This window comes from Podarcis erhardii (genome assembly GCF_964252035.2).
Source record: "Podarcis erhardii genome assembly, chromosome: 8".
NCBI lineage: Eukaryota > Metazoa > Chordata > Lepidosauria > Squamata > Lacertidae > Podarcis > Podarcis erhardii.
The window spans coordinates 66,933,845-66,950,223 of NC_138499.1; the positions used below are offsets into that span (position 1 = coordinate 66,933,845).

The following is a 16,379-nucleotide window of genomic DNA, read 5'->3' on the forward strand; positions in this document are numbered from 1 at the left end:
TGGTGTCTGCTGCAGGCAGGTGCAGAAATAAAACCCCGCTGAAAAGACCAAAAGCCGGCACAGCGAGGACCCGCTTTGCAGTATTAGGGTCGCCCCTAAGATACCACCTGCTTCCCTGCGCGGGGCGGGGTCGGTCAAATCCAGGCCGCCGCCGCCGCCCCGCCCCCTCCCTCCCTCCCTCCCTCCCTCCCTCCCTCGGGCGCGAGCAGCGGAGGAGTGAACTTTCTCCTCTCCCCCCCTCGAGCGAGAGACAAGGCGGGGCCGGGAGGGGAAGGGGCGGAGCCACGCGCCTCCCGCTATAAAAGAGCCCTCGGGGGAGGAGGGAGGCGCGCCCTTGTTTCCTGCTGCTGCTGTTGTCGAGAGAGCAAGTCGCAGTTTTCTCTTTCCGGAAGGCAGCAAGCGGGTGATCGCCTGAAACGAAGTCGCAGCCATGCGGGAGATCGTGCACATGCAAGCCGGCCAGTGCGGGAATCAGATTGGAGCCAAGGTATCATGGGAAAGCGGGGGCAAGGGAATCTGGTGGGGGGGATCTATTGTTGGTAAGAGCCGAGTGTGTGGGGACCAGCCGTGTCGTTTCCTTTTCTTGCGTCTCCAATGAAAGGCATTAATCGCCGTCTAAGAATTAAGCTGAAGGATTGGGGGGGGGGGCAGAGCACTAGGAAAAATATCCCCGGGGTTATGTCTACGCATAGCTGTCAACTTCCCCCCCCCTTTTTTAAAGGGAAATTCGCTTATTCCGAGTAGGATTCCTCGCAAGAAAAGGGAAAAGTTGACAGCTGTGCGTCTACGATGCGCCGCCTCTTTCGCAAGCCTCGGATGCGACGACCATCTTTCCCTGCCCCTCCCTGCCGCTTCATAGGGCAGATCTTGCGGGAAACAATAAAGGCCTTCGCTTTCCGTCGGGGCCAGATCCGTCTCACAGAGTGTTAGAAATGGCAGTAAAACAGTTATAACGGCAAGCTTTTAGGTTGCCTCGCCCCTCTGCAGAGGATGCAGTCTGGATTTGGAGCAGCGTTCAAGCTGGTTGGGTGCGTGCGTAATGGTGCAAAGCCGGAAGCCAGTTGGCTTCTTTCTTTGTTAAACAAGTCCCTCCCCTCCTCCCCCCACAGTATGTCCATCCGTGAAATCTAACATCCTGCCTTCCTATGCCCTGTTGGCATTGCTTTGTGTGAAGGGAATCTGTCTCGTCATGGCGCAGAGGATCATGTGCTTGCAGTATGGTGGCCAAGGTGTGGCCGCAGCAGCTGCACGTGTTTAGTCATGCTTCCTCGTCGCACTTGCTAAATCGCTCTGCAAAATTCCCATTTCAGTTCTGGGAGGTCATCAGCGACGAGCACGGCATTGACCCGACAGGCAGCTACCATGGAGACAGCGACCTGCAGCTTGAGAGGATCAACGTCTACTACAATGAAGCTGCCGGTAAAAATGGAGCGCTTGTCTTTTTAAGGAAGTGCTTCTAGCTGCCTCCGGATATGAAGTCTGTTGCCCATTTTTAGAAATCTTGATTGATAGATTGTACTGCTTCCAACTAATTAAATCTTCAGATAAATACGCAGTTCTTGCAAAGAGCCTTTTTTATTTTTATAAACAGATGCTCTTCCTATTTTTGGTGTCCAGCCCCACCTTAGAAGAATTTCCTTCTGTGTGAGGGGAACAGGCAGAATTTCTTTGTTCTAAAATGCAGCCTGCCTGCCAGAAGCTCCCTAATTATGTGTTTTCAAACTAAAAATACAGACTTGGGAAGAAGAAGAAAAATGCACACCTGGCCAGTAAACTCGGGCTGTATTAAAGGATTTAAAATTTCTCTTCATCTGTCTGGGGTGGGGGTAGAAAAGGTATTAAAAGTAATGAAAACAGTTTTTTTGCGGGGGTGGGGAAGGCGTTGACATTGTTGCTTCTGGATGTCAAAGGTTATTTATGATTTCTGTAATTGAAAGTGAATAACCTTGTAATTACGGACAGGGTGGCGCTGTGGGTTAAACCACAGAGCCTAGGACTTGCTGATCAGAAGGTCGGCGGTTTGAATCCCCACGACGGGGTGAGCTCCCGTTGCTCGGTCCCTACTCCTGCCAACCTAGCAGTTTGAAAGCACGTCAAAGTGCAAGTAGATAAATAGGTACTGCTCCGGCGGGAAGGTAAACGGCGTTTCTGTGCGCTGCTCTGGTTCGCCAGAAGCGGCTTAGTCATGCTGGCCACATGACCCAGAAGCTGTACGCCGGCTCCCTCGGCCAATAAAACGAGATGAGTGCCGCAACCCCAGAGTCAGCCACGACTGCACCTAATGGTCAGGGGTCCCTTTACCTTAACCTTTAACCTTATAATAATAAAACTTTGCAGACAAAACTTTCCATGGGTATCTATGAAGTACAGGTGGGGAAGTGACTCTGGCTGCTGTGGTCTCTATGCACACATGGATATGAACACACAGGCCAACCTTGACAGGTGAGCAGGACGTACCACCTGCCAATCACTGGATGTCAGGTGATAATACTAATTTATTATAACCCACCCATCTGGCTGTATTTCCCCAGCCACTCTGGGCGGCTCCCAACAGAAAATTAAAAACATGGTTAAGGATCAAATATTAAAAACTTTCCTAAACAGGGTTGCCTTCAGATGTCTTCTAAAAGATACACTGGTACCTCTACATAACTACACCTCTGGTTGCGTATCTTTCAGGATGCGAACATGGCAAACCCGGAAGTATTTTTTATGGGTTTCACCATGCACGCATGCGCAAAAGCGGCACGTTGGGTTGAGTTATAAAATTCTTTCCTGAGTAATGCTGAGGGTTGCCAGGAGCCCAGTAGACTGCAGATAATTTAATGAGGTCACTGCATTCATAAATCTTTTGTTCTCCCTGCAGGCAACAAGTATGTTCCCCGTGCTATCCTTGTGGACTTGGAGCCTGGCACAATGGATTCTGTCCGGTCTGGACCATTCGGCCAAATCTTTCGGCCTGACAATTTCGTCTTTGGTATGTAATATTCTTTCGGTGACTGTAGTCTCCCTTCTTGACAGGAGCGCAATGTATCTTGTCATTCCAAATGTTCTGCGAATATCATCCCTATGCAAAACAACTGACTTCTGCCTGTCCTGGGAGACACTTGAATTCAACTATGAGGAGTGTTTGACTAATCCTATACACTCCCTGTAACATTTGATCATGTACTGAAACAAGGGCAAGGCTAGTTATGCCAGGTGGCAGAAAGGTGGTACATCTCCAGGTATACGCAATAGGTGATGTGGTACAAAGATCTCTCCTTCCTCTGAGCCAGTTTCATCATCCCCTACCCCTCAAATTGCCAAAGGTACGATAGCTCATGATATTTGATCCAATGTACTTTTTCAGAGCTGGGTCTTTAAACACTATACAGTCATACCTTGGTTTGAATGTGCTTCGGGTTCAGCGCGTTCGAGTTGCACTCCGTGGCAACCCGGAAGTAACAGAGCATGTTACTCCCGGGTTTCGCCACTCGCTCATGCGCAGACGCTCAAAATGACATCACGTGCATGCGCAGAGGCGGCAAAATACGTCAAGCGCAGACCTGTCGCTTGTTACATTCACTTCAGGATGCGATCGGGGCTCCGGAACGGATCCTGAGGTACCACTAATAAGAGAACCAGAGGGAAGTAAACTGGTTTTGTAGTCTGGGTCTGGACACTGCTTATAAAAGGAACAGTTGGACCAGATCATGATGCCATTAGCAGACAGAAATCAATAGTTGCCATGTTTCTGTATCCTTGTCTTTCTGCTTCTAGGCCAGAGTGGTGCTGGGAATAACTGGGCCAAGGGCCACTACACAGAAGGAGCTGAGCTGGTGGACTCTGTGCTGGATGTAGTAAGGAAGGAGTCGGAGAACTGTGACTGCTTGCAGGGCTTCCAGTTGACCCATTCCCTGGGTGGCGGCACAGGCTCCGGACTGGGGACGCTCCTCATCAGCAAGATCCGGGAGGAGTATCCTGACAGGATCATGAACACATTCAGCGTGATGCCGTCCCCTAAGGTGTCGGACACGGTGGTGGAGCCCTACAATGCCACGCTGTCCGTCCACCAGCTGGTGGAGAACACGGATGAAACCTACTGTATTGACAATGAGGCCTTGTACGATATCTGCTTCCGCACTCTCAAGCTCACGACTCCGACGTACGGGGACCTCAACCACTTGGTGTCGGCCACCATGAGCGGTGTCACCACCTGTCTGCGATTCCCTGGCCAACTGAATGCCGACCTCCGCAAGCTGGCGGTCAACATGGTGCCCTTCCCTCGCCTGCACTTCTTCATGCCCGGCTTTGCTCCCCTCACGAGCCGCGGAAGCCAGCAGTACAGAGCCGTGTCGGTACCAGAGCTGACCCAGCAATTGTTTGATTCAAAGAACATGATGGCGGCCTGTGACCCGCGCCACGGGCGCTACCTGACGGTGGCGGCCATTTTCCGAGGCAGAATGTCCATGAAGGAAGTGGATGAGCAGATGCTGAATGTCCAGAACAAGAACAGCAGCTACTTTGTCGAGTGGATCCCCAACAACGTGAAGACGGCCGTGTGCGACATCCCTCCGCGAGGCCTCAAGATGTCCGCCACCTTCATTGGCAACAGCACAGCCATCCAGGAGCTGTTCAAGAGGATCTCCGAGCAGTTCACGGCCATGTTCCGCCGAAAGGCCTTCCTGCACTGGTACACCGGAGAGGGCATGGATGAGATGGAGTTCACGGAGGCCGAGAGCAACATGAACGACCTGGTCTCCGAATACCAGCAATATCAAGACGCCACAGCAGATGAGCAAGGAGAGTTTGAAGAGGAAGGCGAGGAGGACGAGGCTTAGGATCGTGGTGGTTTAGGGGCAAGTGTTTTGGGGCACAGTCTGTTCAGCTCTGTTGCTGCATGCTTTTTCAGTTCAACTTGGTGCTTTCACTGTTGATTTCCCTCATTGCCCAAACCATTTGATTTGGAAGCACTTTCATAGGTTGTGAAAACATTTCAACATAATAATGAAAAGTGGGTGCTATGAAGCTCTCCACACTTTAAATTGGGGCTAAAAGTAAACTTTGTAACTTTTACCCTTAAGAATATACTTCCTTCCTTGCTTCAGTCAACTGTTGTCCTTCAGCTATATGTGTAAAGCTATTGATCACACCATTGTACTGCAGCTGTTTTATAAAAATTATAAATTTATATACATTATAAATTTATAATTTTTATATATTTTTGCAGAGGTTACTTATGTCATAGTTTATCTGAAATAAAGACTTCTCAGCTGCTCCGTAGACAAGGAAGCTAACTACACAAACCATTTTGAAAATTCAGGAATCTAGAAATAGTAGTTTGGATCCCATTGAGGAACAACCTGAGAACACCTCTACACATTTTGTAATATATTTAGATGATTATGCTCTCCTTGGGGTGCTAACACTATGTTAAAAGATAATGTTGATTCTCGTCCTTAGACTTCTTGGTGCCTTTCCTAACTGAGCGATGAGGGACCTGTGGTCTCCCAGATGTTGTTGGACTCCAACTCCCATCAGCCCCAGTGAGCATGGCGAGTGGGAGTTTTAGTCCAACATCACTAGGAAGGTCACAGAATCCACATCCCTATTTAAGGAAGCTGGAGTATACTCTGAAGACAATGGAAAGAAACATGCTTTCAACAGAGTCGTAATAGGTCTGAAGCCCAAATTGCCCTGACATTAAGGAGTGCTGTTGTCCATTGAAAAGTAAGTTGCTGCTCTAACCCTAATTAATGCAACAAGAATTACAGCACAAATTTCAGTTTTCCTGCAGATGATCCCTCAATAGAGGTGGTGTCTAAGTAACTGGTCTACTACTACTTAATTTAGGAACTACACTCATGTTCATTACAGTGAGGAATTGTTTTCTTTTGTAATTAATTTAGTCAAGTTTTTATATATATATAAAAAAATCCTAATCACACTTAGCTTCAAAGAGGAGAGTCAAGACCTCAGCCTAAAACCAATTTCTTGAAGGTATGGTAAATGATTATCATAATTACAGGAAAACAAGATTGGGCCTGTGCCTCTGAAGCTTCATGAGAACGCAGAAGATTGCGGCCAGTGATGGTAAGACTTGAGGTTGTCCTTCAGATCACTACGTGCGCCTGGAACCTTGGAGGAGTGGCTGCTGAGAATATAATTTGTTGAGACAATGTGTGGAACCGAGGAAGAGTCGATCTGTCCTTTCGCTCTCCACAGAAAGGAGTTTTCCTTCATGCTGTTCTGCTGCTGCAGGGTAAAAAGAAACAAAGAAAGACATGGTTTCCTTTACCACCTTCCTAGGACTGGGACGGGAACCTATTTTTCTGCATTCCCTGGGGCAGGCATGTCCAACTTCCAAGAGACTGTGATGTACTCCAACTATTAAACTGGCAGTGATCTACCCATTGGATTAACCAAAGTTCTTGGAGCTATTTTTTCTTTTTGGGCGATCAATCAGGATCACACGATCGACCAGGGATTCCCCGTAATGGACCAGTTGGACATGCCTGCCCTAAGGAATAATGGGGGTGGGTGGGAAGTGTTTCCCAAACTTAGATCTCCAGATGCTCTTGGACTACAACTCCCATTATCCCTAGCGAGCATAATCTGTGGTCGGGAATGATGATATTTGTAGACCAAAAACAACTGGTGATCCATGTTTGGGAAACCCTGTACTAAATGAACCAATGCTTTGTTCAGGGTGGAATTTGAAAATGTGGTAGTAAAGGACTGAAACAAAGCTTTCTAAATGAGGGTTAATAAACTAGCCCTTTTGGCCTATGCTTGTTCTTCTTTAAAGGAGATACACACCCATGCCCCCTGAAATATATATATATTTCAATGCTAATACCCCTAAACATAACAAAAACATCTTACTTCACCTTGTGCATGTTGTTTGGAGGTGGCTGACCAAAATCTGCTGGGTTGTCATTTGTTCCTAAAATCTATTCAGTTTTTTTACCCCAGAACTTGAATTCTCATCCCAATAGCTCCCATGTGAGGAAGATGTCTGGGATTCTTTAGCTGTGCTTCCTGCATTGCAGGGGTTGCAGATGACCCTTTGCCTCCCTTCCAACTCCTCCAGTTCTACAACTCTTTGGTTTTGTCAAGCCCAGCATCTGAAGTACTGGTGACATGCATATGTTTACTGAACATCTTTTAAAGGAAATCAACTTTGTAAAATGCGGGAGAGAGAGAGCAGTGGCACCACTTTTAATGGGGTATTTTAATCTGGAGCATCAGTAGGAGTTAGGTTCCCCTTGCCCCCAATTCCCTTAAAGCGTTTCTAATCTAAAGCAATCCCATGTTTGGAATCCTGTGATCAACAGGCCTCACACCTGCAATCCATGAAACCGAGTGTACCAGTGTTCATGCTGACCTTTTCAACAGTCTACACGGGATCACTCTAGGTGATACACAGTCAAGAACCACTGCTCCATCTGCTCAGGTCCTTATCTTTTCCTTCAAAGTACCACATTTCATCATCCCTGGGAAAACATTTTGAATATAAACATTTTGCCCTCTTTCAACCATCAGGAGGGCCAGAGTGAAATATAAAATACATAAGTAGTAACAAAAAACTATGACACGTTTCCCCTGGTTTAGTACTCCATTCTTAAGAACTAAGCAATACAGTGGTACCTTGGTTTTAGAAGAGCTTAGTTTATGAACAACTTGGAAATAGAATGCTGAAAGCCTAGAAGGTGGGAGTAGGTTAGTTTCTCACAACACATGCTAAAAACTTGCTCTTTTTCTTAATGAAGGGGGTTATGATTTTTGTGGAGGAAGATACCCTTGCCGCCTCATGGATGCCCACGGATCTCCGGAACATTAACCTTGCATGCATCGCGCAATGAGGCACCAAATGTGGAATGGTGCTGCAGAGCCACATCTCTGTGTGTGTCCCTGATGTTCAGACATTAAGTGTGGGTGTCTTCAAAGGAAAGCTGATGTGCATAGCCTTTCCTTGGTAGAGGCAATGAGGTGATTGTGCCTTGGTACACACAGGGAATAAAGTTGCACACAACACCAAGGAGAGCTGCAAAAATATAAGCTGGCTGTCAAGGTATGGTCTCTTGGGCAGAAGGGACTTCTGGGTGATCCCTCAAAGGAACCTTTCATCTCCTGGCAATTTCGGCAAACAAAAAGTAACAAATCATTAAAATCGAACCGCTCATTAAAGAGAGCTCTCTATAAGCACTAAAATAGTTTGTTGTTCAACAGGACTCCATGGCCTTAAAATAAACACAGAGAGGTATGTTTGCAATTTTTGTCATTTAAGTTTGAAAATGCAGGAAATTAGAAAGCAGATGGGATAAAATGGAGGGTGGGAGAAGATCTGAAGAAGGAAGAATGGCAGTTCAAGATGATGGAGTATGCAGAATCAGTGGGTGTGAGAGTCCAGGGATTTCAGACGCGTCCCCAGAGTCCAGGTTTCCTACTGGAAATGAGGCACAGCAGAGACTGTGGTGTCTCTTGTGGGATGTATCATCACTGAAGCCGTCAGCTACAACATTTCCTGTTGCCTAGAGTGGACACACAGGAGAATGTTGCTCCAGACAGGGAGGACTTCCTGTCATACCTGCTTTGGAGCCCCGCCCCCCAAGTGTGACCAGGTAGATTGGTGTGACCCTAGCAGACCCTAGAAAAGGGCTAGTCATGCAGTCATCTTCCCTTTTTCCCCATTTTCTCCTTTTGGACTCCTCTTCTGGCTCTTAGCCAGCACATGGCTCATCCTTACAGAGGATGGAAGCCACAAGGTAGAAAGTCTGAGGCCCAGCTCAGACTGCTTTTCTCTACAAATGTAACTGTAACCACAAGGTAAAGCCTGCCTTCAGAATACTACTGTGAACTGAATGTAAGTAAACTTTACTCTTACTTCTAAACAAGACTGTCATTTTGTTATTATTTTAGGAAGGGAATAAAAGGGAAAAATTGCCAGGAACAATCCAGGCTGGACAAGCCAGACTGGACTGCTTAACTTAAATAGTTCTAACAAATCATCAACTTGCTTCCAGCAACCTGCAAGGGAATGTGCTCTGCTGCTTACTCATTAGCATGAGTGAGGAGGGATAATACTTAATCAATATATCCTCTCCTACTTTCCTCAACATTCCCACACCTTTATTTACACATATATACAACCTGAGCATATGATTAACACACAAAAGGGTCTTGCTTCTCCCATAGCTGCAGCCTTGGATTCAAGCAGAAATCAGCCACGGCTCCCTGACTCTCTGCTTGCTGTTTTTTCTCCAGTTTCTCGCTCACATCAAAGCCAGCTCTCAAACTCTACTTCAAACTCCAGCTTTGTCTTCAAATTCACTCTGAGTTGAAGGAGGGGCCCTTTCTATTTGCCTTCTGACATAGAGCTCCCTCTCTTTGCTTCCCTAATGGCTCGTTACCTTCCCTTTGTTCTCTAAATGGCTCATCTCCCAGGCGATTACCTGATCAGGAAACTGGCCCGGCTTATTTTTTAACAATTACTGGACCCAGGAATTTAGGGGAATCTGGTCCCCACAAACTCATAACACCATGTTCTGTCCAGAGGCCCCAAGGAATATGCTGCATCTCCACACAGTGCTAGAAATGGCCATGATCATAGATGCACATGAACTAGCACTCTGCTCACACCTGCATGGAACTAAGAGTATGAGAGAGGGAAGGAACAAACAATGGCCATGGGGAGACAGCATGCTACACAACAAAAAAGAAAGGCAGTCATACAACAGGTGTGTCCAAAATCTCTACTAGTCCCTAGACATGTTACTCTCTGGGTGCAAAACTCCCCAGAGAGTCCCACTCAGTCACAACCAAAGGTGAAAAGACCAAGCACCCCACATTAGTAAACAAAAAAAGGGGGCTACAATCCTAATGATAGTTTCTTGGCAGTGGCGTAGCGTGGGGGGTGCAGGGGGGCCGGCTGCACCGGGCGCAACATCTGGGGGTTAGGGTTAGGGGGCGCAAATCCATGGGTTAGGGGGCGCAAATTACTTGCCTTGCCCCGGGTGCTGACAACCCACGCTACGCCACTGTTTCTTGGATGGAAGTCTTGACACAGAAGTGGAAGGCTATGGGAGCCTGATTTTGTCATTGCTTCCACAACTGCATTGAAATGTAGGCAGGTGAAGTCTCAAACTACCTGGTCAAGGTTGCCAACTCCCTTCCTCCTCACAGATAGGAGCAAATTCTGGGATATAAAAGAAATCGCTTATAAAGGGATTTGGAGACTGTGCGCCCTGCACTTATCAACCAAATCCCCCTCAAGTTATCGGGAAACCAGCTGCTTTTCCTACTCCACAGCCTGCTCTTTTCTCATTCTTTCATCAGAGTAGTATGAACCAGCAGCTAGGCATTTCCCCAGCAGCGTGAGTCGTTTCTTAACAATCCCACATTCCTTTCTATTCGGCGATGCCCACGCATTGGATGAAGCAGGATGTGAAAGGGCTGGGGGGGGGGGGGAGGGAAAAATCGGAGATTTCTGACCGCAGCAGAAAAACCCTTAGACTGAACTCCCGGGCAACCCACCACAGTCTGTCTGGGGGAAAGAAAACCTTCGAGCGCATCAAAATGGTTTCCGCTGCAGGCAGGTGCAGAAATAAAACCCCGCTGAAAAGACCAAAAGCCGGCACAGCGAGGACCCGCTTTGCAGTATTAGGGTCGCCCCTAAGATACCACCTGCTTCCCTGCGCGGGGCGGGGCCGGTCAAATCCAGGCCCCCGCCGCCGCCCCCTCCCCCTCCCTCCCTCCCTCCCTCGGGCGCGAGCAGCGGAGGCGCGAGCGAGAGACAAGGAGGCTTCTAGGTGCCTTTAGCCCCGCCCTGCCTGCGCCCGGCCGGGAAGGGAAGGGAAGGGGCGGAGCCACGCGCTCCCACTATAAAGGAGCCCTCGAGGGGCGGAGGGAGGCGCGCCCTTGTTTTCTGCTTCTGTCGTCTAGACTGTAAGGCGCAGCTTTTTCTTTCCGGAAGGTAGCAAGCGGGTGATCGCCTGAAACAAAGTCGCAGCCATGCGGGAGATCGTGCACATGCAAGCCGGCCAGTGCGGGAATCAGATTGGAGCCAAGGTATCATGGGAAAGCGGGGGCAAGGGAATCTGGTGGGGGGGATCTATTGTTGGTAAGAGCCGAGTGTGTGGGGACCAGCCGTGTCGTTTCCTTTTCTAATAATAATAATAATAATAAATAATTTACTATTTATGCCCCGCCCATCTGGCTGAGTTTCCCCAGCCACTCTTGCGTCTCCAATGAAAGGCATTAATCGCCACCTAAGAATTAAGCTGAAGGATTGGGGGGAGGGCAAAGCACTAGGAAAACCCTCCCCGGGGTTATGTCTACGGTGCGCCTCCTCTTTCGCAAGCCTCGGATACACAGACCATTTTCCCCTGCCGCTTCATAGGGCAGATCTGGCGGGAAACAATAAAGGCCTTCGCTTTCCATCGGGGCCAGATCCGTCTCACACAGTGTTAGAACTTGCAGCAATCCAGTTATAACGATAAGCTTTTAGGTTGCCTCGCCCCTCTGCAGAGGATGCAGCCTGGATTTGAAGCAGCGTAATGGTGCAAAGCCGGAAACCAATTGGCTTCTTTCTTTGTTAAACAAGCCCTCCCCCAACAGTATGTCCATCCGTGAAATTTAACAATCCTGCCTTCTTATGCCCTGTTGGCATTGCTTTGTGTGAAGGGAATCTGTCTCGTCATGGCGCAGAGGATCATGTGCTTGCAGTATGGTGGCCAAGGTGTGGCCGCAGCAGCTGCACATGTTAAGTCATGCTTCCTCGTCGCACTTGCTAAATCGCTCTGCAAAATTCCCATTTCAGTTCTGGGAGGTCATCAGCGACGAGCACGGCATTGACCCGACAGGCAGCTACCATGGAGACAGCGACCTGCAGCTTGAGAGGATCAACGTCTACTACAATGAAGCTGCCGGTAAAAATGGAGCGCTTGTCTTTTTAAGGAAGTGCTTCTAGCTGTCTGCCTCCGGAAATAAGTCTGTTGCCCATTTACAGAAATCTTGATTGATAGATTGCACGGCTTCCAACTAATTAAATCTGCAGATAAATACGCAGTTCTTGCAAAGAGCCTTTTTTATTTTTATAAACAGATGCTATTCACATTTTTGTGTCTTGCCCCACCTTAGAAGAATTTCCTTCTGTGTTAGGGGAATGGGAAGAATTTCTTTGTTCTAAGTTGCAGCCTGCCTGTCATAAGCTCCCTAATTATGTGTTTTCAAACACAGGGTTTTTTGCTTGGGAGGGGAAACATTGACATTGCTGCTTCTGGATGTCAAAGATTATTTATGATTTCTGTAATTGAAAATAAATAACCTTGTAATAATAAAACTTCACAGACAAAATTTTCCATGGGTACCTATGAAGTACAGGTGGGGAAGTGGCTCTGGCTGCTGTGGTCTATGCACACATGCACGCGCGCGCACACACACACACACACACACACACACACACCAACCCTGACAGGTGAGCAGGACGTACCACCTGCCAATCACCAGATGTCGGGTGATAATACTAATTTATTATACCCCGCCCATATGGCTGTATTGCCCCAGCCACTCTGGGCGACTCCCAGCAGAACATTAAAGACATGGCAAAAGATGAAATATTAAAAACTTTCCCTAAACAGGGCTGCTTTCAGGTGTCTTACATCAGATAGTTGCTTATTTCCTTGACATCTGATGGGAGGGCATTCCACAGGGAGGGCACCACCATGAAGGCCCTCTGTCTGGTTACCTGCAACCTCACTTCTCGCAGGGAGGGAACTGCCAGAAGGCCCTCGGAGCTGAACCTCAGTGTCCAGGTTGAACAATGGGGCTGGAGATGCTCCTTCAGGTATACTGGGCCAAGGCTGTTTAATCATAGAATCATAGAGTTGGAAGAGACCACAAGGGCCATCGAGTCCAACCCCCTTTAAAGGGCTTTAAAGCCCCTTTAAAGGGCTTTAAAGGTCAGCACCAACACTTTGAATTGTGCTTGGATATGTAATAAGACCTGACTTACTTCAAAGGGGATTGTGGTAACAGCTGATGGGCCACAGCTTAGCTGGGTGGGCTATGGGGAGGGACCAGTTCAGTGGTAGAGCAGGTGCATTTCAAGTTAAAAGGACTGGATAGTGAGTGATGTGAAAGACCTGGCAGACGAGGGGAGAATGATGCTTTCTTTCCTCTGGGCTTGTACAAAGTGTCACTATGTAAAGGCATAACCGAGGCTAGAGCATGATTAAGGCCTGTTTTCTGAAGCTGATGCCAGAAACCTGCTTTCTTTGTACGGTTGATTTTGCTGACTAAATACCTTAGAGAATAGCGGTTGACAGAGGTTGCCATTGAAAATCTGTTCACAATAAGTGCTACTACTTGATATAAAATTCTTTTCTGAGTAACGCTGAGGGTTGCCAAGAGCACAGTAGACTGCAGATAATTTAACAAGGTCACTGCATCCATAAATCTTTCTTTTGTTCTCCCTGCAGGCAACAAGTATGTCCCCCGTGCAGTCCTGGTGGACTTGGAGCCTGGCACAATGGATTCGGTCCGGTCTGGACCATTTGGCCAGATCTTTCGGCCTGACAATTTTGTCTTTGGTATGTAATATTCTTTTGGTGACTGTAGTCTCCCTTCTTGACAGGAGCGCAATGTATCTTGTCATTCCAAATGTTCTGCAGATCTCATCCCTATGCAAAACAGCTGACTCTTCTGCCTATCCTGGGAGCCACTTGAATTCAGCTATGAGGAATGCTTGACTAATCCTATACATTCTCCCTATAACTTTTGATCATGTACTGAAACAAGGGCAAGGCTAGTTCTGCCAGTTGGCAGAAAGGTAGCACATCTCCAGGTATATGCAGTAGGTGAATGGTAGAAAGATCTGAGCTTCCTCTGAGTTTCATCATCCCCTACCCCTCAAATTGCCAAAGGTACAAAAGCTCATGATATTTGATCCAATGTACTTTTCCAGAGTTGGGTCTTTAAACACTATATCTGAGAACCAAAGGAAAATAAACTGGTTTTGTGGGCTGGGGCTGGACATGGCTTATAAGAGGAACAGTTGGACCAGAAATCAATAATTGCCAATTTGTTTCTTTGTATTTCTTCCTTGTATTTCTGCTTCTTCCTTTAGGCCAGAGTGGTGCTGGGAATAACTGGGCCAAGGGCCACTACACGGAGGGAGCGGAGCTGGTGGACTCTGTGCTGGATGTGGTGAGGAAGGAGTCAGAGAGCTGCGACTGCTTGCAGGGCTTCCAGTTGACCCATTCCCTGGGCGGTGGCACCGGCTCTGGGATGGGGACGCTCCTTATCAGCAAGATCCGGGAGGAGTATCCTGACCGGATCATGAACACGTTCAGTGTGATGCCATCCCCTAAGGTGTCAGACACAGTGGTGGAGCCCTACAATGCCACGCTGTCCGTCCACCAGCTGGTGGAGAACACGGATGAAACCTTCTGTATTGACAATGAGGCCTTGTACGATATCTGCTTCCGCACTCTCAAGCTCACGACTCCGACGTACGGGGACCTCAACCACTTGGTTTCGGCCACCATGAGCGGCGTCACCACCTGCCTGCGGTTCCCTGGCCAACTGAATGCTGACCTCCGCAAGCTGGCGGTCAACATGGTGCCCTTCCCTCGCCTGCACTTCTTCATGCCCGGCTTTGCTCCCCTCACGAGCCGCGGAAGCCAGCAGTACAGAGCCGTGTCAGTGCCAGAGCTCACCCAGCAATTGTTTGATTCCAAGAACATGATGGCGGCCTGTGACCCGCGCCACGGGCGTTACCTGACGGTGGCGGCCATTTTCCGAGGCAGAATGTCCATGAAGGAAGTGGATGAGCAGATGCTGAATGTCCAGAACAAGAACAGCAGCTATTTTGTCGAGTGGATCCCCAACAATGTGAAGACGGCCGTGTGCGACATCCCTCCGCGAGGCCTCAAGATGTCCGCCACCTTCATTGGCAACAGCACGGCCATCCAGGAGCTGTTCAAGAGGATCTCTGAGCAGTTCACGGCCATGTTCCGCCGAAAGGCCTTCCTGCACTGGTACACCGGAGAGGGCATGGATGAGATGGAGTTCACGGAGGCCGAGAGCAACATGAACGACCTGGTCTCCGAATACCAGCAATATCAAGACGCCACAGCGGACGAGCAAGGAGAGTTTGAAGAGGAAGGCGAGGAGGATGAGGCTTAGGATCGCGGTGGTTTAGGGGCAAGTGTTTTGGGGCACAGTCTGTTCAGCTCTGTTGCTGCATGCTTTTTCAGTTCAACTTGGTGCTTTCACTGTTGATTTCCCTTATTGCCAAAACCTTTTGATTTGGAAGCACTTTAATAGGTCATGAAAGCATTTCACCATAATAATGAAATTGGGTCCTATGAAGCTGAAAGTGAACTTTGTAAACTTTACCCTTAAAAATATATTTACTTCCTTATTAAGACAACTGTTGTCGTTCAGCCAATTGGGAAAGCTATTGATCATACAATTGTACTGCAGCTGTTTTATAAAAATTATAAATTTATATAAATTTATAATTGTTATAAATTTTTGCAAACGTTATCTGAAATAGACTTCTCAGCTGCTCCATAGACAAGGAAGCTAGCTACACAAGCCATATTGAAAATTTAGAAATCTAGAAATAGTAGTTTGGAAGGCCATTGAGGAACAACCTGAGAACACCTCTTCACATTTTGCAAGCATGAAAGAGAAGAAATTTGTACAGCAGCTTCCCCTAACCTGGCCCTTCTTGCTGTTTTGGATTACACCACCACTAGGCCTAGTTGGAGAAGGACGCTCTACCAAATTCTAGAGGTGTATGCTCAGCTAATTTTGGATATTCCCTGCCCTCAAAAAATGACCTTGCATTGCCACAATGCACAGTATAGAAATTTGCAACCTGAATTGTGTGTTAGATGTTCGGCAGTTTAAATTTTAATTGCAACATTTGCAGTTGTTGGGCTGCATACCTCAAAGGATGCAGATACTTAAATCATGACTGATTCATGGATAACTTTTTCTTCAGAGGGAGTTGTTTGCCACTGAGTTGTACAGTTTATCTTCAGTTCCATAGTTAGATTATATTTGGGGTATTAATTGCTCAATGACGTATGTCCCATGTTCCCTAAAAAAAAGCTGGCTTTTAAACCTTTCCATTTTGAGAGAATGAAAAGCTTGAAAATGAGGGGGGGAAAGCAGCAAGAAGACTGCAAATAGAGCAGGCATGGATTCTGATAGCAGTGATAAAGCACGTTTTTTGTGGCATTTTTGTGTAAACATTAAGAATCTGTCATGAACTCAAACTGTTCAATGGTTTTTGTGTGGTGTTAAATATTGAGGACTCTATAAAGGCATGTGCTCTGAATAATGACTGTTTTCTTCAAGATAGATCATATTGTACATCTATT

General features: G+C 47.5%; 2 protein-coding genes across 3 annotated transcripts; both read left to right on the forward strand.

Moving 5' to 3' along the window:
• The first annotated feature begins 312 nt into the window (after positions 1–312).
• LOC309348052 (tubulin beta-1 chain-like) lies at positions 313–16,339 on the forward strand. 2 transcript variants are annotated; one of them, XM_081873125.1, is made up of 5 exons: positions 313–487; positions 1,311–1,419; positions 2,867–2,977; positions 3,763–5,089; positions 15,415–16,339. In XM_081873125.1, exons 1-4 carry the CDS (start codon positions 431–433, stop codon positions 4,821–4,823), a joined length of 1,338 nt encoding a protein of 445 aa, XP_081729251.1. In that variant the 5' UTR covers positions 313–430; the 3' UTR covers positions 4,824–5,089; positions 15,415–16,339. The 2 variants fall into 2 exon arrangements, with proteins under 2 accessions (XP_081729251.1, XP_081729250.1); XM_081873124.1 differs by lacking the exon at positions 15,415–16,339 and adding an exon at positions 5,661–6,771 and having other exon boundaries at positions 3,763–5,437.
• On the forward strand, positions 10,895–16,339 carry LOC309348053 (tubulin beta-1 chain-like). Its single transcript, XM_081873126.1, has 4 exons — positions 10,895–11,052; positions 11,804–11,912; positions 13,464–13,574; positions 14,111–16,339. The coding sequence occupies exons 1-4, from the start codon at positions 10,996–10,998 to the stop codon at positions 15,169–15,171; spliced, it is 1,338 nt and encodes a 445-aa protein (XP_081729252.1). The 5' UTR covers positions 10,895–10,995; the 3' UTR covers positions 15,172–16,339.
• Positions 16,340–16,379: the final 40 nt, after the last annotated feature.

Bases quoted from the DNA above. Each gene is read 5' to 3' on its own strand.
- LOC309348052 (XM_081873125.1), top strand. From the start codon at position 431: ATGCGGGAGATCGTGCACATGCAAGCCGGCCAGTGCGGGAATCAGATT. The intron at 488-1,310 runs GTATCATGGGAA...TTCCCATTTCAG, and splicing joins GGAATCAGATTGGAGCCAAG to TTCTGGGAGGTCATCAGCGA. The intron at 2,978-3,762 runs GTATGTAATATT...TTCTGCTTCTAG, and splicing joins GCCTGACAATTTCGTCTTTG to GCCAGAGTGGTGCTGGGAAT.
- LOC309348053 (XM_081873126.1), top strand. From the start codon at position 10,996: ATGCGGGAGATCGTGCACATGCAAGCCGGCCAGTGCGGGAATCAGATT. The intron at 11,053-11,803 runs GTATCATGGGAA...TTCCCATTTCAG, and splicing joins GGAATCAGATTGGAGCCAAG to TTCTGGGAGGTCATCAGCGA. The intron at 13,575-14,110 runs GTATGTAATATT...TTCTTCCTTTAG, and splicing joins GCCTGACAATTTTGTCTTTG to GCCAGAGTGGTGCTGGGAAT.